The sequence below is a fragment of the Malus sylvestris genome, chromosome 4 (genome assembly GCF_916048215.2).
Source record: "Malus sylvestris chromosome 4, drMalSylv7.2, whole genome shotgun sequence".
NCBI classification, from domain to species: domain Eukaryota; kingdom Viridiplantae; phylum Streptophyta; class Magnoliopsida; order Rosales; family Rosaceae; genus Malus; species Malus sylvestris.
The window spans coordinates 2,594,941-2,616,591 of NC_062263.1; the positions used below are offsets into that span (position 1 = coordinate 2,594,941).

The window sequence follows — 21,651 nt, forward strand, 5'->3', positions numbered from 1 at the left end:
TATTAGTGTAATAATTGTTTGTTTCCATACGGGACTAGTTTTAATGGAATTAGTTGGGACTCGCGTTCACTAAAAATCCATGGGACTAGCTAAGAATTTCCCTTCGTCTTGCTAGATTCACCTCCTCGACCTCGATTTCGACGGCACAGGCTTCGGGCACAGCTTATCTCCGACGACGAACTTGTCAACTGCTTCATCTCCGCCGATTACGTCGTCGACTGCATCTTTTCAATCATCTTCTTCTTCCTTGCCATTGCCATGGCTGTGAAGCAACTCCTGGTGAGAGCGTTTCTCTTTTTAGAATACAATTTCAATTTTTGCACTTGAATTTGATTTGGCTGTGCTATGATTGTGAATTTCAATTTCTCTATGATTTTTTAGGTTAGAGAAATTATTTGGCTGTGGTATGATTTTTTATATCAATTTCTGTGAATTTCAATTTCTATAATTTTGTATGATTTTTGTTCTGAAAAGCTTTGTTGGGTGATTTTTAATTTTCTTAGCCGCTGAGCTGATGGTGGATTCTAGATGATGACTTTGATGAACCAATTGGGTGATGAATGAGCTTGGATTGAGTGAGATTCTTTTCCTCTATCACACCAAATACGTTGGCGACCATGAGAGCTTCTTCAGCGTTGGTGGCCATGCGTTGACTCCAAGCTCATATATCTGTAGGTTTAATTGGTTTCTAGGAATAACCCAACACCATGGTTGATTTTTCGGATTATGTTTGAAACCCAGATGAAGTTTTCGTTGGTGATATCATATTTGACTATCAGTTGGATCTGTTTGATATAGAAAATGAAAATATGGTTACTTGCTTTCTTGATTGAATTATGTAATTTTAGTGTATATACTTGTTAATTTTGGTTGAAAATTTGATTGGTTTTTACTACTTTGGTGTTGGATTTGAGAACTGGAAAATTTGGTTGAACTTCTGATGTTGGTTGAAATTGAAGTTGAAGCAAATAACATGGACATCAAAGTTGAAGCAAATAACATGGAAGTTCAATATTAAATAAGTCATTCAATATTGAACTTCTCACGGGTTTTTTTTTATTTTTTTAATTATCTTGCTTCTTAGTCCGGCACTGCACCAAACACTTCACTAAGTCAGTCCAACTTAGTCTAGTCTAAGCCAGTCCAGCTTAGTCCCTGAAGCTAGTCCAGACCGAGATAGTCTGGTGCAACAAACGCACCCTAAGTTCTCATTTGACTAGTTTTGTTGGAACTTCAACTTCTTCAAAAATGAGAAATAATACCTAAATGCCCCTTTTATCTTTCCACACACCATTGATTATTTCTATAATTTCTCATTTAACTAATTCAATTCAAAGGCTAAAAGTAAACATAAGAAAATGAGTATCTGAAAATCACTTTCCTACCCAAAACGACATAATTTCAAGATTCTATTTGATTGTGGTCATTCCTTAAGTAAAGATGTTTTGTAGGCTTTGCTTGTGCTTTTTACAAGCAACCACCATCCTAAACCATCTTGCTTTTGTGAGTGTTCATTTGCACACAAGTTTTGGCTTCATGCCTCCGGAACTGTCCCATTCCTCCGTCAGATCAACGAAACGTGACACTAGATTAATAATAATGGGATTAAAAGTGTTTAAGTTCGTTTTATGACCTACGTAATCTACGATTACTAAGATTTCTTTCGTCGTCTCTTATTGAATGATGAAATAGTAATTGGAAAAAACACTCTAAAACTGTACAAAAGTACTTCAAGAACTGAGTTGATTTAGAGATGATGAAAGGAATCTCAGTAATCTTAGATTACGTACAATAAGAGATTATGAAAGGAATTCAAGAACTCCTTATCTATTCAATTGTCAAGCTTAATTAATTGTTAATGAGGTTTGAAATTTCTTTACCCATTATCAATTCAATTTTGGTTTTTTTTATTTATTATAAAATATTTTGTTTTTACAAATGATACAAACGATAGATTATTTACACTAAATTTATTTAAACTGTGAGAAGCGATGAGAGTTTAAACTTAGGTTGTAGTGGGTTAAAGAGGAAGATCCTAACCACCAAGACAATTTACCACTTGCTTTTTCATAAAATATTAAGTTTGAAAGTATTTTATCTAGTGTAACACTGAGGAAGACCCTAATCCCCTTTCTCTCATATTTTCTCTATATCTTTAGTAACAAAAATGAAAACTAAAAAGAAAAAAAAGGAAAAAGGGTTATGGCCCCTAAATTTATTTGGATTATTGATGTGGGCTTAATACCACTCTAAATGATTAAGAGCTCATTTGCAATTACTTTTATAAAAAAACACTTTTATTCATAAACGTTTTTTTACTAGAAGTGTTATTATTCACACGTCAAAATTTTTATTGAAAATTCATATATGCTTAAGAAAAACACTTGAAGGTGATTAAGCACCTGCTGCTTTCTCCATAACAGGCTCTAGTAAGGTAGCAGCAGGAGGGCATGAATATTCGAATGAGGTGATGCAATAATCAAAAAGCCTTGAAGGGAAGTGGAGGGCTGCGTGAAATAATTGGGGTTTCTCCAAAAGTGTGAAAGTGAATTCTACCCATAATTGCTTGTCTGGTCAGCGGTCACCAGTGAACAATAATGGTACGTATGAAAAAACGCATGCATGCATGCTTCAACATGCTTGTGGCCCATGCTCGCGTAAATTACAAGTTTTGCAAGTAGACGAATGGTTGGGATAGCAATGCTATACATCTGCCTTGACCAATCAACAAAGTGAAGATCCATTTTTAACTAGAGATTTCAAATATTATTTTAGCATATCAAAGGCTCTAATGGATTGAAAATGATGCAGGTTGGCTCAAGTACGAAACTTCAATCCCATTTTCTACAGATATATTGTCGATGTTGCAATATTAGTATTAACATAACCTCTAATCACATGCATATTTGTATTTAGTTAGAGTTGAACTTGAGGAAGCCATGGATGTAACTCAAGTAGTTTCTTCTACTCACTTGGAGACCTTATATTCTTATGGTATTCAGAATGTATTCTCTGTGAGTAGGGAATCCTTGTATATATAGAAGCAATGGTCGCCAACCTCCATCTATCGTGGAGGGTTGGTTATTTATCCGTTGCTCTAAGTCCTAGTCGTGGTTTAGTGGTTGTGGAACGTGCTTTTCAACAGAAATTGGAACTATATTCCTCAGTTATAGGAGCTAGTATTACACGTACTCAAACTCTTAATTAATTTGTTTCAGCAACCTATTATTTCACCTTTATCATAATTAGTTTAGTCCAAATAGGATTCTTACATTCTCCCACCAGCAAAAACAAAGCCGGATTTAACAAGCTGAGAAATTGAAATTAAACTCCTTCTTAAAGAAGGTACATAAAGTACATCACACAAATCCAAAATAAAACCACTGGACAGCCTGAGCCTTAAATTGCCTATTGCTTCTGCTACCACTTCATTCCCATTGCCAACAAAGACTTGAAAAACTTCTTTTTTTTGTTGTTGTAGTTCTTCTTGTAAGCCCCTGCAAGGAATTGGTGATGTGAACCGAGCAACCATTGTCAAACTACCAAAAATTAGGAGGGATTTCTACAAGATTAGTTTCAAAACAAACAAAAACATTGACAAAATTCATACCTTTCTTAATTTTTCAATTCTTTCTTTTCTCACAATCTCTCTTCAGATGTCCAAGTTTTGGGACACTTTAGATGCGGTCCATAACTATCAATATTCTTTGATTGAAACCTTGTTAGTTTTTAGTTTTTGATTGAGGTCCCTGACATTAATGTAATAATGTAAGTTACTATATTTTTTAAATTAAAAATTAAAAATTGAAATTTGTAATTGTTTATATTAATGAGATTTTAAATAAAACCCATAATTTATGGGATTAAAAATAATAAAATATAAATTATACTCTCTATTATATTGTGTGTGTGTGTGTGTGTGTGTACATATATGTATGGGTACATTAACCAAAATTAACAAAAAAAGTTATTGTACCAAAACATGGATACATTCTCAAATCAACGAAAAAGAATGTACCCATATAAGTTTAAACATGGATTAAAAAAATTGAATGGATTTTATATTAAAAAAGGGTACATTTTACATATAAAAAATTGATATATTTGAGAATGGGTACATTTAAGATTAAAAAAAATTGAAAAATTATATGAATGGGTACATTTAAGATTAAAAATTAAGAATCTTTTTATATATATAAAAAAACTAATAGGTACAAACTTAATTTAATTTAATTTTTTATTATTTTGGAAATGTTTGAATTGAAAATTAATTAGAAGTTTAATAGAGGTGTGAGTATTAAACCCTAAATTAATTACTAATTTTTATATTAAAAAATTATATAATAAACATGTAAATTCATTATCACATTAATGCTAGGGACTTGAATCAAAATTTGATAACTAATAAGGTCTTAGTTAATAAACAGTAAGAACTAGGGACCGGATACTAATTTTTCCTTTCTTTAATTAAAACCCATCATGATAAATTTCTCTAACCAAAACCCAATGACTAGGCTCCAACTAAGCAATATCCATAATTAAGTTTGACTTGGCAAAATTTATATTTTTGGATGTCTAAATTACCCCTAATAACACTTACTTTGTGTCTCTCACTTATTATCTACATTTATTTTACATTATTTCATTCAATTAAATGTTCAAATACCTTATGGGGATTTAGAAAAAAACTTAAATGTCATGATTCCTATGTATTTAATAGCAAAAATTTACATGATACCAATGTGCCTTGTATAGTTGTTTTCACATGATGCTAACAAGTAAATTAGTATGTCCTACAATATAAAAAAGTTATTTTATTCAAAATTATCAATATTTTAAATGTAACTTAGGTAAATTATTTTGCACAACATATATAACAATAGAAGTTCCTAGTAAATTATGTATGATCCATGCAAAATAATTTACCTACAAAAAATTTTTTTTTTTATTCAAAATTAATTAAATACCAATATTTTGCAAAAAAAAATATAAAACAATTTACCTACATGCAAAATAATTTACCTACAAAATAAAAAAATGTCGATTGATTGCACAATCTATAGAATAATAACAAAATGTGGCTAGTATATATTTAATATCACATGAAAAATAATTTACCCACAAAATAAATAAATGTTTTTAGCCAATTGATTCAAATTAATTAATTACATATTATTTTGCATAAAAATATAGATAAATTATTTGTATGCATATATATAATTTTAACAAAATGTGTCTAATACATACATGCAAAATAATTTACCTACAATGATTGTCAAACAAATAAAAGAAATTAAACATATGATGGTAAGAGAAGTATAAAGTAGATAATTTCATGATAATAAGGCACTTATTTCTCACAATTATGGTGAATAATTAAATTCATTAACATAATTAGAGTGTTGTGGCACAATTGTAAATAGTTTGAAAATAATAGGTATTTATTTGTTTACATGGCAATCTACTTCAAATTTGGGTTTGATTTGGATGTTTAAAATGAGATGGGTTTTTGTTATGGGTTTATATCTAAAGAACCCTAATCCTTATTTGACTCAGGTCATTTGGAGGAGGATGCAACTATGGTAGTATTAGAGAAAGGATTAGGTTTAGAGAATGTACCAAATTGGTATGCAGCCTTTTTACCCTTATCTCCATGCACCAAGTTCACGGTGCCATAAATCTCATTCCTCTTGATTCTTGCTTCTTGTGTACATATAGAGATCAGATCATCGAGAGTCCACTTTTCCTTCTGAGTGTTGTAAGAAACATTCAATTGATCAAACTTTGAAGGCAGAGAGGTGAGTGCCATATGCACAATAAGTGCAACATCAACAGGGACCTCCAAGTCTTTGAGTTTGGCTGCAGTCTCCACCAATTTCAGGATGTGTTCCCTAACACTCTTGTTCTCGTAGAGCTTAAGTGATGTCAGGGTTGTCATCAGGTCTCCCATTTCAGCTTTTTCAAACTCTCTATACTTTGCCTCAACTGCCTCCAATAAATCTTTAGCCTTATCACATGTTGCAATGCCACCCCTCATAGTATCACTCATGGTTCATTTCATAACCATTAGTGACATTTGGTTTGCTTTCTCCCAGTTTTTAGCTTTCATTCTTTGATTCGCAGTTGAATCCTCAGTCACAGCTGCATGTTCATCTTCACGCAAGGCCAAGTCAAGGTCTATCAGCCCTAAGACAATTTCAATGTCTTCTTGAAGTTTCCCTCACTTAGTGGCTCAATAGAGGACAAGTTCATTGCAGAAGTGTTCACTGAGGAAGCCATGAAAACAAAATTAGGGTTAAATATTTGAACACATGTTTTTCATCACACTTTTGGGCAAGAGTGAAAACTGTCATTGGCCTTTATTGTATAGCCATCACTAACGGATCTTATTATGCAATTATTTCAAGTCTTTGGACAAGAATATGACCTGATCAAAATGATGTCATACACTGATTAAAAACACTTAACAATTTATACAGTCTCCTCATTGGAAAAGAATGTGAACATTTCATAGGTTTTTGAATCACAATGTTTTTTTTTTAAGTAAACCTTCATCTTTCACTGAGAGCCATGGTTAGTTCATATACAACGCATAAACTTCAAAATTTATTCCATGAAATAAAAAAAATATGAAAAACAAATGTAACTGAGTTTTAAGGATTCCAGATACAAAGAATTAAATTTTTCATATTATAGACCAAGGATTAGAGCCTGTTAATTTGGCTCTGATACCAAATGTTGGAATATTAGTATTAACAGAACCTCTAATCACATGCATATTTGCATTTAGTTAGAGTTGAACCTGAGGAAGCCATGGATGTAACTCAAGCAGTTTCTTCTACTCACTTGGAGACCTTATATTCTTATGGTGATAGAACCCTCGTATTCATAATGTATTCTCTGTGAGTAGGGAACCCTTGTATATATAGAAGCAATGGTCGCCAACCTCCATCTATCGTGGAGGGTTGGTTATTCATTTGTTGCTCTAAGTCCCAGTCGTGGTTTAGTGGTTGTGGAACGTGCTTTTCAACAGCAGTTGGAACTATATTCCTCAGTTATAGGAGCTAGTATTACACGTACTAAACTCTTAATTAATTTGTTTAGGCAACCTATTATTTCACCTTTATCATAAATAGTTTAGTCCACATAGGATTCCTACGGTCAAGGTTTGACCTTTGTCTTTTCCTTGGTTGCTGATGGTGGCAACGACAATTATTACGCTGAGGAGTAGTTAGGGTTCCTAGGATTTGGGGCTTATCATCAACACTCAAAATATTAAGAGCTGTTCGTGACTGTTGTAAGAAACACTTCTACTCATTAGGTCACCTCCAACTATGGAGAGCTAATAAAAGCACTTGGGCACAATTTTAGTCCTCAAAAATATTAATTTTTATTTTAATTAATGGTTGCGAGCTAATTTTTCTAGTTTCCAGCCAAGAATGGGCTAAATATTAGCACCTCTATATCTTTGTTATATTTTAGTATGACCAAGTACCTCTTCACCATGTCATCAAGTGGTGGGCTTCGCGAAAAAGAAATGCCCAATTGCATGGGGACTGGCACTTGGACATTTCTTTTTGCCCTCAAAATACGCCCATTTGCAATGTACCATTTGGTTGGAGACTGTTTTATTTTTTTGGAGCTAATATTGACCAAATTCTTTTGATAGGAGATGACCTAATAGTTTTATTAGAATCGCTTTTGTTAAATGCATGTTAATTTTTTTTGTTAAAAATTCAAATGCTTATGAAAAAGCATTTAGAAGTACTTAAGTACCTACTGCTTCTCCATACAACAGTTATGACCTATAAACACTTGAGTTTTTCTGCTAAACGTAATATCAACCAACATTTTTAGACTTTGATGGAGCAGTGCTTAATAATAGGAGGGGGCATGGACATTATAGAATGATGTGATGTACTAAAAAAGCCTTGAAGCCTGAAGGCTGCGTGAAACAAATCGGTTGGTTTCTCCCAGAGTATGAAAGTGAATTCTACTGCCCATAATTGCTTGTCTGGTCTGCCGTCGCACGCACTCACCAGTGAATAACGCTACGTATGAAAAACGCATGCGGGCATGCATGCATGCTTCAACATGCTTGAGGTTGATTCCCATGCGGGCGTAAATTACAAGTTTTGTATGCAGATGAATGGTTCGGGTAGCACTGCAGTAAAGGTAACACCATTTGTTAACAAGAGATTTGAAATTGAATAATTATTAGCACATCAAAGGCAATCCTGCGCTGTGCATATATATTGTAACTACATATATCATATAGGAAAATTTTATTTGAACCATGTAACCTCTTTTTACACCCAACTTACTCTCTTCACCCATATGTTTTTTATTAAAGAATTAATCTCTCTTTAAACCCAAATTTATTACTTAAACTATTCTCTCAAATCCAATTCAAAATGTTAATTTATCTTTACACCAATTCCCTTTATAAAATATCATCTATAATTGAATTTTTTTTTTAAAGAGGCGTCCTTGGCCCACCCCCTCTTCCCACTAGCATTTCCATGGCTACTTTTTTTTTTTCCTTTCTACTACCAAACCCAGACATTTGCCTTTTTTCTTTCTATTGATGTGCATAAGCAACAAATCAAACAATTCATCCCCTTATATTTATCAACAAGCAAGGAAGTTTATAATCTAAGAACAATTGGTAAGAAGTTTTTCCTTAGAATTTTCCAATTGTAGAAAGTTTAACAAACAATTCGGGAATGATGAAAAAAATTGAAACCCAAATACTCATCTTCTAAACTTTAAAAAAATTGAAATTAAACGAACAAAATATTCATAAATTGAGTCATACCTTAGTTGGAGGATTCAAAACTTCAAAATCACCATCCATCACTAAAAATGCTTGTTTTTCTGTACAAGACCTATTAGGGTTTTAGCCAGAATGAACGTAGGATAAACAAGAAGTGATGGTAGGGTTTAATTGGTTTATTGATAAATTTGAGTTTTATTATTAATTTCATTTTGTACTTATTAATAATTATGCAATAGGGTAAAATAGATAATTAATAATTTAAATTTAAGTTGGGGGTAGAAAGATGTTACATGGGTTGAAATAAAATTTTTCTATCATATATGCCACATCAATCAAGTGTCGGTATAATGCAAATTAAGTTCATAGTTGAATCAATTTGATTTACAAGTTGTTTGATAGTTGTTGATGCACAAAACCGGAAGGGTCTTGGAACAATGTAAATCCGATTATGAATCTGCAAGAAATGTAAATAACACAAGATGTATCGTGGTTCACCCCAATGTTTGGGCTACATCCACACTGATATTGTATTTCTCTGTTTGTGAGAGGATGAGAGGGTGAGAGCTTCTGAGGGTGAGAGAGCTCTTCCCATGGCCTAAGAATTGGCCTCCCCTAATGAGGAGAGTGAGGAGTCCTTTTATAGAATAAGGACTTCTCACTTATTACATATTTGCCCCTTCATTTATTACATAATTACATTTAAGTCAACCGAGTATTTATACGAGATCTAAATACGGAGGCCCTAAGTATGGTACAAACAGTAGTCCCCCAAGTATTTAGTCAAGAGAGTCTTTTGGCTGGAGACTTGCAATTTAGTCCATGAGTGGGCCGAAGTAACTAGATGTCGTCTAGAACTGAATACTTGATATGAGGCGGTGCTTAATGTGAAATGATGCTCAACTAGAAGTAGCATATGTTGCGAGGCTGCTCGGCTTGTGACGTTGAAGGTGAGGGAGTCTTTTTTATAGAATAAGGGCTCGCTACTCAATACATAAGTGATGGGCTAGAGTTGATGCTCTCTAATGATGGTGAGGGAGTCATTTTTATAGAATAAGGGCTCGCTCCTCAATACATAAGTGATGGGTTAGGAGTGATGCTCGCGGCGAGGCGGTTGCTCAGCTGGCGGCGATGCTCTCTAATGAAGGTGAGGGAGTCCCTTTTATAAAATAAGGGCTCGCTCCTCAGTACATGAATAATGGATGCTCTCTAATGAAAGTGAGGGAGTCCCTTTTATAGAATAAGGGCTCGCTCCTCAATACATAAATAATGGGCTAAGTCCCCCAAATACTTTTTATGAGGCCCAATATATGGTACATAGTGTAGTCCCCCAAGTCTTCAGTCAATATAGTCTGTTGGCTGGAAACTTCAAATTGAATCCATGTATGGGCCGAAGTGGCGGTTGTTCGGAGGCGGTATTTGTATACCCTGCATTGAAGCTTTGTAGGTGAAGCTTTGCAAGTGAAGCTTTGAAGCTTGAGCTTTTGTAAATGAAGCTTTAAAGCTGGAGCTCTGTAAATGAAGCTTTCGAAACTAGAGCTCTGTAAATGAAGCTTTTGAAGCTGATTGACATGAGTGATGCTCATAAATGTTTATGTTGATTGACATGAGTGATGCTCATGGATGTTAACATGAGTGATGCTCATGAATGTTTATGTATGATTGATATGAGTGATGCTCATGAATGTTTATGTATGATTGACATGAGTGATGCTCATGAATAATTTTGGAGTATTGGACGTACTTTTGATCACCTGGTTGGAGATAATAACGGCAGACTGCCGAATAATTTTGGAGTACTGGGCGTACTTTTGATCACATGGTTGGTGGTAATAGCGGCAGGCTGCCGAATAATTTTGGAGTACTGGGCATACTTTTGATCACTTGGTTGGTGATAATAGCGGCAGGCTGCTAAATAATTTTGGAGTACTAGGCATACTTTTGATCACCTAGTTGGTGGTAATAGTGGCAGGCTGCCGAATAATTTTTTGTAGTACTGGACGTACTTTTGATCACCTGGTTGGTGATAATAGCGACAAAGTGCTGAATAAATTTGAAGTCATAGGGTCTGGCTCTTTTGGGCATATGGGTCTTCACCCTCCACATAACATTCCAACCCATTATTTTGGGCTTTTTTTATATTTTATTTTTTTATATTACCCTCTGGTGGGATTTATACAGATGTCTTCGAAAGATAAGAAAAATAAATCACATCATTCAAAAATAAGGAAAGTAAATCACATCATTCTGGTGGGGGTGTTTATTCCTTGCTTTTGCAGTGTGGGTGTTTATTCCTTGCTTTTGCAATGTCCCCATGTGCTCTCGTAGAGGAAAGTCTCAATTTTACTTTCTGCTTTTTCTCTGTTGTTTCTACTTTTTCGACAAGCTGATGGACGGAAAGAGTGGCCTTGTATGGCTCCATAACCGTGTCAGACACCTTTGGGGATGGGAAGACAGAAAATGTTAACATCATTTGATCTGGGTAAATCACATGGAGGATCCTCTCTTCCCAATGCAGGGATTCCCATGTGACATACAAACCAATGAAGGGATTCCCATGTGCATCTCCTTAACAAGATCCTGTCTTATCCCTGCATGGATAAGAGTTCCCATGTGATTTCCTCTCTTATCTTCTTCGTTGCTTTTCTGCTTGGCACTTTCCAAAAAGGCAATTTCTCCATTATTCTTAGGGGCCATGACGGTGGTACTGCCGGATGTGACATTGATGGCAAGCTTCTGGCATTTTTGCAAGTACGTTATTTTAGTCTTCTCAAGCTCATCGTCGTCATCGTCATCATGACCACCGTTTGGGTGATATCCACATTCCGAGTAGCGGATGTAGCATTTATCCAATAACATGTCGCCTCACTCGCTGGTCCCTTACACGGACCTGAGCTGTCCGACGACTTCTGACAGACAATCCCAGCATTCGCTCGTACTCAAATCCTCGACACATTGCGCCAACCGCTGACTCTGACGGTGTGTAAGTCCCTTCGCTGGTCAATGAATCTAAGTCAAACCCAGTTGACGGCTCATATTTCTTAACAACCACGATTTTGTCCTCCACCCCTAAGAACGTTGCGTTGTCGTACTTCTCAAAATAGCATTTGCAGGAGTCGAGGCACTGCAACGCACCACTGCAGGAGTCGAGGCAGAGGGTTCCGAGTTGACTCACCGAGCGAGCGACGCACTGGGACCAGTCGATGTTGCTGAGGTCGCCGCGACATTGGAAGAGGCCATAGGGTGTCCTAGGAGCCGGTGGAGCTGCTATCGGCGAATGTGAAGTTGTTATAGGTGGAGAACATGGTTAAGTTGATCAGGGAGGTGAGGAGCGAGTTTACTTTTGACTCATAGAGCGAACCCGGGAGGTATCTTTGCTGGGAACAGCCGCCGAAGACGAAAGAAGTGGTTGCGGATGACGACATGGTTGTAAGGAAGGAAATAGTGAGGAGGAAAACAAAAACAGAAGACATCATATTTTGATTTGTGAGATGGTGGCTGTAACAAGTTAGAAGAGAGAGAGAGGTCTCTGTGTTTTTTTTTTTTTTTTTGGATTTCTTTTTGCCGGGTCTTCTGGGTTGGAAAAATAACATTGACAAACTTTGATTTGAATTTTGATCTCAACTCTGGAGCTTTTGATCTCTCCCACTCTCTCTCTCTCTCTCCTCTGTGTGTATTGTTTCTCTCTAGAAAGTAGAGAGATGGTGGAGTTTGGGAGTTATCTTGATGTGGTGGAGGAACAAAGGACGGGCATTGAGGCTTTGGGCTCTTGGGTTTTTTGCAGATTCACGGTGGTGAGATGAAAAAATAAAAGAGAACCGACATAGCTTTTCGTGTCGTTTTCCACAGACGGCGCCAAATGTTGATGCACAAAACCAGAGAGGTCTTGGAACAACGTAAATTCGACCGTGAATCTGCAAGAAATGTAAATAACACAAGATGTATCGTGGTTCACCCCAATGTTTGGGCTATGTCCACACTGATATTGTATTTCTCTGTTTGTGAGAGGATGAGAGGGTGAGAGCTTCTGAGGGTGAGAGAGCTTTTCCCATGGCCTAAGAATTGGCCTCCCCCAATGAGGAGAGTGAGGAGTCCTTTTATAGAATAAAGGCTCCTCACTTATTACATATTTGCCTCTTCATTTATTACATAATTACATTTAAGTCGCCCGAGTATTTAGACGAGATCTAAATACGGAGGCCCTAAGTATGGTACAAACAATAGCTATTTTATTTTTTTAGTTTTTAGTTTTTTTATTTTAATTTATGGATTTTAGTTTTTAGTTTTTTAAAAATTAAAATCTTATTTAGAACTACTTTCACTTTTCAGTATGAAAACTGAAAACCAAAAAGTGGAAACTCAAAACTAAATTTTAAAAATTCAAGAAAGTAGTTTTTGTTGCAGTCCTATTTAGAATAGGAATGTGATTGTGTAAATCTTAGGAAATATGGGAATGTGTCTTATATTCCTATTAGGATTAGATTACCTATTAAATGTTGTAATCCTAAAGGGAAAGGTTTTACCCTTCCTACTACTATAAATAAAGGCACAATGGGGTGAGATAACACACACCCACAATTACACATCTCTCTATTCTTCTCTCTATTGCCGCACCGCCTCTCTCTCTAAGGCCTCCATAATTGTTCAGTAAATTATGCCTACAACACGTTATCAGCACGCTCTTGACGCTACGCTAACAAGAGAGTTTGATCTTCAATTTGGGGAATATTACGTTTTAATCATTCTTTTCATGATTAATTTATTATTTTATTAAATTGATCTACATGCTATTGATTCAATTTAATTTTTCTGTGTTGAACGTAATACAACGCATTGGAGAATTCCGGCTTTCAAGAAGGATCTTCTACAAATTCAAAGGCTTTTGTTGTTTTCTGCTACTCATGTACGCTTAAAATAAAAGAAGATATTTGAAACGACCCATGAAGAATGAAAACATTCCCCATGATGCATGAACCCCTTACATTTATATTTACCTTCCGATATATATATTGTATATGTTCATATATATATATATATATTTGTTTCATACATTATGCAATAATTGCTATATGGAATTTGTGAGTCAAAGTATTCAATTAAATTAGAAGCATGTTTCGGGTTTTCCTAAACCCTAAAGGATTTGAAAAAGAAAATGGGGGAATCAAGACATGGTGCGGCACACCACCGCACCATCATTGTGCAAATAATCACCAGGCCTAGGTCTGGATTTTACCTCGGTAGGGCCTGCAACCCTGAGCCTATGCACACTGGCCTTGGCCCGCAACCATCCAACCTGCCCAATTGTCTGGGCTGTCCTCCCATACACACGCTGCAACCTTTTTGGTTGCTGGGTTTTGTTGCTCTGGCCCGCATACATATAGCCAGCATATGCTGGGCTTGTCACTGCGCCACCCATACCCAAGCCCGTGACCTGCAGTCACTATGGGGCTGCTTTCACGCAACCAGCCTTTGTTGGGATCCCCGTGACAACCCACAAGCCAGCTTGCGCTAGACTTGTCCGTGCACTCCCTTGTGGCCCAAAACACCACCCAACTGCGGCTAGGGTCTCCCATTCCTCACCCGTGGCCTGCAGCCACCACCAAAGGAACATTTGGGCCTCGCCTTATGCTTAAAGCACCCAACCCGTGCCTCTTAACCCCCGGCATTAAGCCCAATTTTTTTTGGGCTCTATTTTCGATCCAATAATATTATTTTAATATTATTTTACTTCTACGATCGACCCCGAATGGTCCCGATCTATTGAATTAATTAAAAGTGACCTGTAATCCATTAATCTAATAATGAATCCAAAATTATTGACCTGAAGATCACTTTTGGACATTGACGATTCAATAATTTATTTCTCTTCTTTGAACCGTCACATACTTTCGTAATAACGAAGCTCTAACACTTGAGTTCCCGAAGACAACTCAAATCCACTACACTAAGTTAGTATATTGCATTCTGAGTTTCTTGCAGGAACCTCTCTTTTATGAACTAAATGTTCACAAACTAAATCGAACCTGTAGTTTCGAATTTAGTGCCTTTGAAACCCGAAGATTTCATAAAACAATACACCCATGAAAACCTGACGTTTTTCATGAAAACCATGTCTTAGAACTCGAATGTTCTAACTTTGATGCTTATGGATGATTCATTCCCATAGCACCAATCACAATCTTGTTCCCTCAAATTCAGTGGATTGTCGAACCGTCACAAGTTTGATTTTCCTAATTTGGACGTTTTCTAATAGAAACCACTTTCGACGGGGTACAAGACGTGAATCTTCACTTGACCATCAAGAAGCTGAGAGACCATTGATGCCAACAATGGCAAGGAAGAGCTGAATAAGCCTCCACCATAATCTTCATTCGAAGACTTATGCTCAAAGCATTATAAATGGAAATACTCCCCGAACGAGGATTCCATGGCTCTTTGGCTCGCTTCTATAAACCGTCTAATCATGAAAGAAATTGCCCGCAGCAAACCATGATTACGTCCATGAATGAGTACAATTCTGAATTTTATAAATCCGATCGAATCTTGACTGGAGAATACTTTTCTCATCATTCCATGCTTCTAACTCGCTCCTGAAGCAGCAGTATAGAAAGTGGAAATTTACCAAATTCTCGGATCTGATTACTACCACAAACGTGAGAGAAAGGTATGGACCCAGTTCGGTTGGAGTCTACCGAATGGCTCGACCCAGTTCGGTCAAAACCTAACCAAATGGTGATGCACTGCTTCGGCAGAGATACACTGAATGGCATATTCTTTCACAATACAATTTCGAGTTTGTGTTCACAAATATATAGTATAATCAGGGCCTGCCAAGGTGTGGCATCATGCCTGAAGCATGATCCTTAGTACATAAGACCTAAAACTTCAAGAATAAGGGATAATATTCTCGAACCTCAACCTTGCAAGAATCTACTCATGTCTTGATGGAATAGATCATTGGTTATGCACCTGTTCGTGCCCCTACCAATGTTGTTGAGGAGTACCATTCTAGTAGTCAATATGTGAGATTGATTTTGCTCCACCGAACATCGTTGGCAGAGCAAAATTTCGACATGGATGGCCTTATTGGCCGAATCCCCTTAGTAAATTTACTTTGTGAACTTTTTTCCATGTTCTTGGATTCAAGTTTGGTGTATGTTTTACTTATGGATAATCTTATTGATATTGTCCTCGAATATGAGTTAATTGAATCATGTTTCTTAATACATGTGACCGATTCAATTAAAACACGTGATTAGGTAGGAATGTGGGAAAGTTAGTTGTCTGGATGAATGCGTACTACGCACACTAACTTTACACCAAAATCACATCTCTAACAACGACTTTAGGTTTATCCAACCTGATTAAGAGCATTGGCACACTCCTCGTTGTATGAATGATGTTGAATTATCATTTAAAGGACCTTAAATTCTTCCTGATGTTGAGTTTTTAAGGATATTCGAGATGACAATGATCATAAATGAAACCACTGAAGAAAATAGAGTGAAATATCTTTGCACCACCTCCAAAAATGAGCCTGAAGCTTTGATTTGGGGCCAATGGGTTGTCTCCCAACTGGAAATACACCACATGTGGCCGGCCTATAGCCTGGTGATTGAGCAGTTTACTTGCTATGGCACGACCTTTTGGGACACTTAGGTCGAACAATGATGCTACAACGCATCTCCTTATCTAAAGTAAGGATTTTGTGCCTACAAGCACACTTTGCCAATCCTGTTCATTAGGGAAATTGATTTTCTATATCATTTCTTGCAAAGATACGACACAACTCCATTTTCGCAGAAAGATTCAAGGGAATATATGTAGACTAATCCAACCAAAATGCGGACCATATTTTGGTTGATGAATCGACGTATGCAAGTTCAGTGCAAATGGAGGCCAAAATGAGTTAGGGGTGAGGATCGGAAATCAGGAAATACCAAAGAGCCACCATTTTCGCTACCTAGGGTCTATCTTGCAAAAGAACGGAGAATTAGATGGAGATCTCAACCATAGAATACAAGCTGGATGGATGAAGTGGAAGAGTGCATCTGGCGTGTTGTGTGATTGTCGTATGCCACTGAAGCTTAAGGGAAAATTTTATAGGACGGCAATAAGGCCGGCGATGCTGTATGGCACAGAATGTTAGGCGGTGAAGCATCAACACGTACACAAAATAGGTGTAGCGGAGATGAGGATGCTTCGTTGGATGTGTGGGCACACGAGAAAGGATAAGATTAGGAATGAGGATATCCGAGGTAAAGTAGGAGTAGCCGAAATTGAAGGAAAACTGAGAGAAAATCGGTTACGGTGGTTTGGACATGTGCAAAGAAGGCCTACTGACGCTCCGGTTAGAAGATACGACTACGGGACAGAGGTTCAAGGCCGAAGGGGTAGAGGAAGACCTAGGAAAACTTTGGAAGAGACTCTAAGAAAAGACTTAGAGTACTTGGATCTAACGGAGGACATGACACAGGATCGAGCACAATGGCGTTCTAAGATTCATATAGCCGACCCGACTCAGTGACTTGGATTTTTCAAGTCTCCAATCGAGAAGTTTTCCCCACTCGGGAAATTAAGGTAACACTACCTCAACCTACATGCTCCACTCACAAAGCTTCAATAAAAGAAAATTTCAAAGAACTTAGTGAAGAAGGCTTTGGTGTATTTAACACAATACGTTGAAATGAAACAAAGCTTATTTATTGATATCTCTAAGAAGTTACAAATATGTACATATACACGAGTCAAAATAAACAAACAAGAGGGAGCCTTCACAAAGGTTGCTTAGGAGAAGTCTCAGCAGTCGGCAGAGCCCCAGAAAGAGAAGGCACCAGAGGGGGATCATTCGGAGCCTCAGTACTGGACAGCACCCTAGAAGGAGGAGGCATCGGAGGTTGATCATTTAGAGCTTCATTACGCGGTACAGCCCCAGAAGACGAAGGTAATAAATGTCTTTGGAACAAACCCACAAACCTCTGATGATCATGTAAAATCTGACCATCAGATTCCTTCATCTGGTCAAGCTTCCTCTTCATGTTTGTAGCATAGTCATGTGCAAGCCGGTGCAACTGTTTATTCTCATGCTTGAGCCCTCTAATCTCCTGTTTGAGACTCATCACTTCAGCCGCCAATGATTCAACTTGGCGGGTTCGAGCAAATAGGCGTTAGGCCATATTAGACACAGAACCTGCACACTGAACACTGAGAGCCAGATAATCCTTAACAGCCAACTCATCAGACCGTTTGGAAAGTAGTCTGTTATCTTTGGGAGTGAGAAGGTTCCTGGCCACCACCGCAGCGGTCATATCATTCTTCATCACGGAATCCCCAACGGTAAGAGGACCAGTAGGGGATAAGAAGGATGGGCGCCATATGTTGTCTGGAGAAGGCGTGGCTGCCTCTTCAACAAGGTTCAAGTCAAACGACGGTCGGATGGGCCAGACATTTTCAAAGGTGTTGAAGAGAAAAGAGGTCGGACAAATCAAGATCTTAGAAATGCAAGAATGGAGCTTCTACTGGTGGAGATTCAAGTGTGCTTTGGAACTTAATACTAGCCTCTATAAAAATCTGCACTCGATGGAGCTTCAAAAATCGAAGAGGCGCCTGCTCAGAAATCGAAAAGGCGTTTGCTTTCTCAAAAGCTGGGCTGCTCAGAGACCACGAGGGCCAATCTCAGGAATCGAATAGGCGTTTGCTTTCTCAAAAGCTAAGCTGCTCAAAGACCACGAAGGTCGATCGCAGAAATCGAAGAGGCGCTTGCTTTCTCAAAAGCTGGGCTGCTCAGAGACCACGAGGGCCAATCTCAGAAATCGAAGAGGCGCCTGCTTTTTCAGCCTTGTCAGCACCTGTCACATGCACACTCAACTTTGCGGAAATTACGGGCATTCTGTTGAAGATTTCTGGTGAAGTAGAAAGCACGTGAATGTTACTGTTCAATCATCCACTTTCCACACACAACATCAGCTCACGGGTACCACAGGTAACTTTGCAAAAAATCTCTGACAAAGTTTAGACACGTGAAGCTTGCAGTTCCCATTACATCGCTATGACCAAGAAGGGTAAAAGAATAGCAAAGAAACAGCACTAATAAAGTTTAGACACATAAATTTTGAAGGTCTAGCTACCATATTATTACCCACAAGGGTAAAGGAACAGGACCACTGCTGGATAATTAGAAAGTCCCTGTGTGTCAACCTCTGTGCTCCGTGGCAAGGTAAACTAGCAAACAGGCCTAATCTTTACTCACATTCGAGAAAACACTCCCAACAAGATTGCTTGCTTCAAGATCGAAGAGGCACCGTCCTCCGAATCTCGAGAGCCAGACTCCCAACATGATTACTTTCTCAAAAAGCGACGAGACACCGCTCTCCGAATCTCGAGAGCCAGACTCCTAGCAGGATTGCTTTCTCAAAAATCGAAGAGGCACCGTTCTCCGAATCTCGAGAGACAGATCCCCGACAAGATTGCTTGTTCGAAAACCGAAGAGGCACCGCTTTCTCAACTTCGAGAGCCCCTTAGATAAAGCTTGTCTGTAATCCTCACACCGCTTTCTCAACTTCGAGAGCCAGATCTCCTTGGATAAAGCTTGTCTGTAATCTTCACACGTAACATCAGCTTTCCAGATACCACATACCACTTTTTCAAAGTACTCTGACAGAGTTAAAACACGTGAAGCTGGCAGCTCCCACTACCGTGTTATGACCAAGCAGGGTAAAAGAATAGTATTACTCCTTCTTGTTAGGGAGACTCCTATATATGTCGACCTTCATCCTCAACGGACAGGCAGACCTGCAAAAATGCTCAACCCTTCCTCATATCTGAGAGGGCACTCTCAACGAAGCCTCTCGAAATATTCAGCTTTCTTTCCCCCCGAGAATACCTCTGCAAACAAGCTACACCAGAGCAAGAATATCTCATATCATCAGGGTTAAAAGCAAGAGTATCCCATATCATGCTTTTTTCTTGTCTTTTCCTTTGGCCTTGTTCTTACCTGCAAGACAAGGAGAAATAGAGCAATCAGTCAGCACTTGGAATCAAGCTTCCAGTCCAGAACTGACTGCCTGGAACCCCATTGCTCTCGAGTACTCATCTTCAACATCTTATGCTTCTCGAGAAGATACCACATCTGCTTGAGGAACAAATAGGGCAAGTGAGAAGGATACAAGGAAGCATGTGGAGACAAGCGCAACAGAACACGTGCCGATACATCCACTACTTTGTCAACAGCAAAAGTATCCCATATCAGCAAGGTCGAACGTACTCTAGATTTGATGGACTTGTTTTGACCCTCAAATTCTTCAGTCGGCCTTATTCTCTGGTGGAAACAAGAAAACCCTCCAGCCCAGTTCAAGAATAAGCCTGTGGAAAGTTACTTCTTCAAAAGCAAAAGTATCTCATATCACCTTTTCTCCTTTTCCTCTCTTTATCCTTCATGCTACCTGCAAGATAAGGAGAAGGATAACAATCAGCCGGAACTCGAAATCAAACTTCTGATCTGGGACTGATTGCTTGGAGCTCTGATTGCTTACCTTGTTTGTCACCTCTTTCAGCAGATCCCCTAGCTCGGTGACTTGGGGGACTCCTACTACATGGTTTGTATCGCGCTTGACCAAGCCTGAAACTACAAGTAAGCGTCAAGTGAAATTGATACATTACCTTGTGCATCTCCACCAGTTAAAGATACCACCCCTGGAGGGAGGAAGAGTACTTCCAAAGAAGATGCCACATCTACCTATGAGACAGATACGGCAAGTGAAGACGATACCACACTTCGGTACTTAAAAGTTTCGTGATTACGAGATCATTCTTCCACAATATTTCCTAATGTCATTTGTACTAAATCATTCACTTGTACTCACTAAAGGAGAGCTTGAACCTATATACTGTGTAAACCCTTCACAATTAATGAGAACTCATTTACTCCGTGGACGTAGCCAATCTGGGTGAACCACGTACATCTTGTGTTTGCTTCCTGTCTCTATCCATTTACATGCTTATCCACACTAATGACCGGAGCAATTTAGCGAAGATTACAAACTTAATATTTAAGATGATATTCTTTGGTGTATGCTTTTCGCAAAAGATATAGTGTTGATAGATGAAACGCAGGAAGGGGTAAACGCGAAGCTTAACCTTTGGAGATAAGTGTTGGAATCTAAAGGTCTTTGCCTAAGCCAATCAAAGACAGAATATATGGAGTGCAAGTTCAGTGCAAACGGAGGCCAAAATGAGTTAGGGGTGAGGATCGGAGATCAGGAAATACCAAAGAGCGACCGTCTTCGCTACCTAGGATCTATCTTGCAAAAGAACAGAGAATTTGATGGAGATCTCACCCATAGAATACAAGCTGGATGGATGAAGTGGAAGAGTGCATCTGGCGTGTTGTGTGACCGTCGTAGACCACTGAAGCTCAAGGGAAAATTTTATAGGACGGCAATAAGGCCGGCAATGCTGTATGGCATAGAATGTTAGGCGATGAAGCATCAACACGTAGGTGTAGTGGAAATGAGGATGCTTCGTTGGATGTGTGGGCACACGAGAAAGGATAAGATTAGGAATGAGGATATCCGAGGTAAAGTAGAAGTAGCCGAAATTGAAGGAAAGATGAGAGAAAATCGGTTACGGTGGTTTGGACATGTGCAAAAAAGGCCTACTGACGCTCCGGTTCGAAGATGTGACCACGAGACAGAGGTTGAGGGCCGAAGGGGTAGAGGAAGACCTAGGAAAACTTTGGAAGAGACCCTAAGAAAAGACTTAGAGTACTTGGATCTAACGGAGGACATGACACAAAACCGAGCGCAATGGCGTTCTAGGATTCATATAGCCGACCCCACTTAGTGGGAAAAGGCTTTGTTGTTGTTGTTGTTGTTGTG

General features: G+C 38.2%; 1 protein-coding gene, 2 long non-coding RNA genes and 1 pseudogene across 3 annotated transcripts; 1 reads left to right on the forward strand and 3 right to left on the reverse strand.

Annotated features, from left to right (window-relative positions):
* LOC126618908 (uncharacterized) lies at positions 1 to 877 on the forward strand. Its single transcript, XR_007621885.1, has 2 exons — positions 1 to 279; positions 504 to 877. It is a non-coding gene; the product is annotated as an uncharacterized LOC126618908 (long non-coding RNA).
* A 2,327-nt stretch (positions 878 to 3,204) lies between these two features.
* LOC126618903 (uncharacterized) lies at positions 3,205 to 6,866 on the reverse strand. The gene is made up of 3 exons (XM_050287120.1): positions 6,803 to 6,866; positions 5,620 to 6,266; positions 3,205 to 3,497 (listed from the first exon to the last, which is right to left on the reverse strand). The coding sequence occupies exons 2-3, from the start codon at positions 6,047 to 6,049 to the stop codon at positions 3,421 to 3,423; spliced, it is 507 nt and encodes a 168-aa protein (XP_050143077.1). The 5' UTR covers positions 6,050 to 6,266; positions 6,803 to 6,866; the 3' UTR covers positions 3,205 to 3,420.
* Positions 6,867 to 10,881: 4,015 nt separating this feature from the next.
* On the reverse strand, positions 10,882 to 12,817 carry LOC126618898 (plasmodesmata-located protein 6-like; annotated as a pseudogene).
* Positions 12,818 to 17,147: 4,330 nt separating this feature from the next.
* Positions 17,148 to 21,651, reverse strand: LOC126617852 (uncharacterized). Its single transcript, XR_007621556.1, has 2 exons — positions 21,498 to 21,651; positions 17,148 to 17,181 (listed from the first exon to the last, which is right to left on the reverse strand). It is a non-coding gene; the product is annotated as an uncharacterized LOC126617852 (long non-coding RNA).

Bases quoted from the DNA above. Each gene is read 5' to 3' on its own strand.
- LOC126618903 (XM_050287120.1), bottom strand. From the start codon at position 6,049: ATGAGTGATACTATGAGGGGTGGCATTGCAACATGTGATAAGGCTAAA. The intron at 3,498-5,619 runs GTACATTCTCTA...AATTCCTTGCAG, and splicing joins AAAGGCTGCATACCAATTTG to GGGCTTACAAGAAGAACTAC.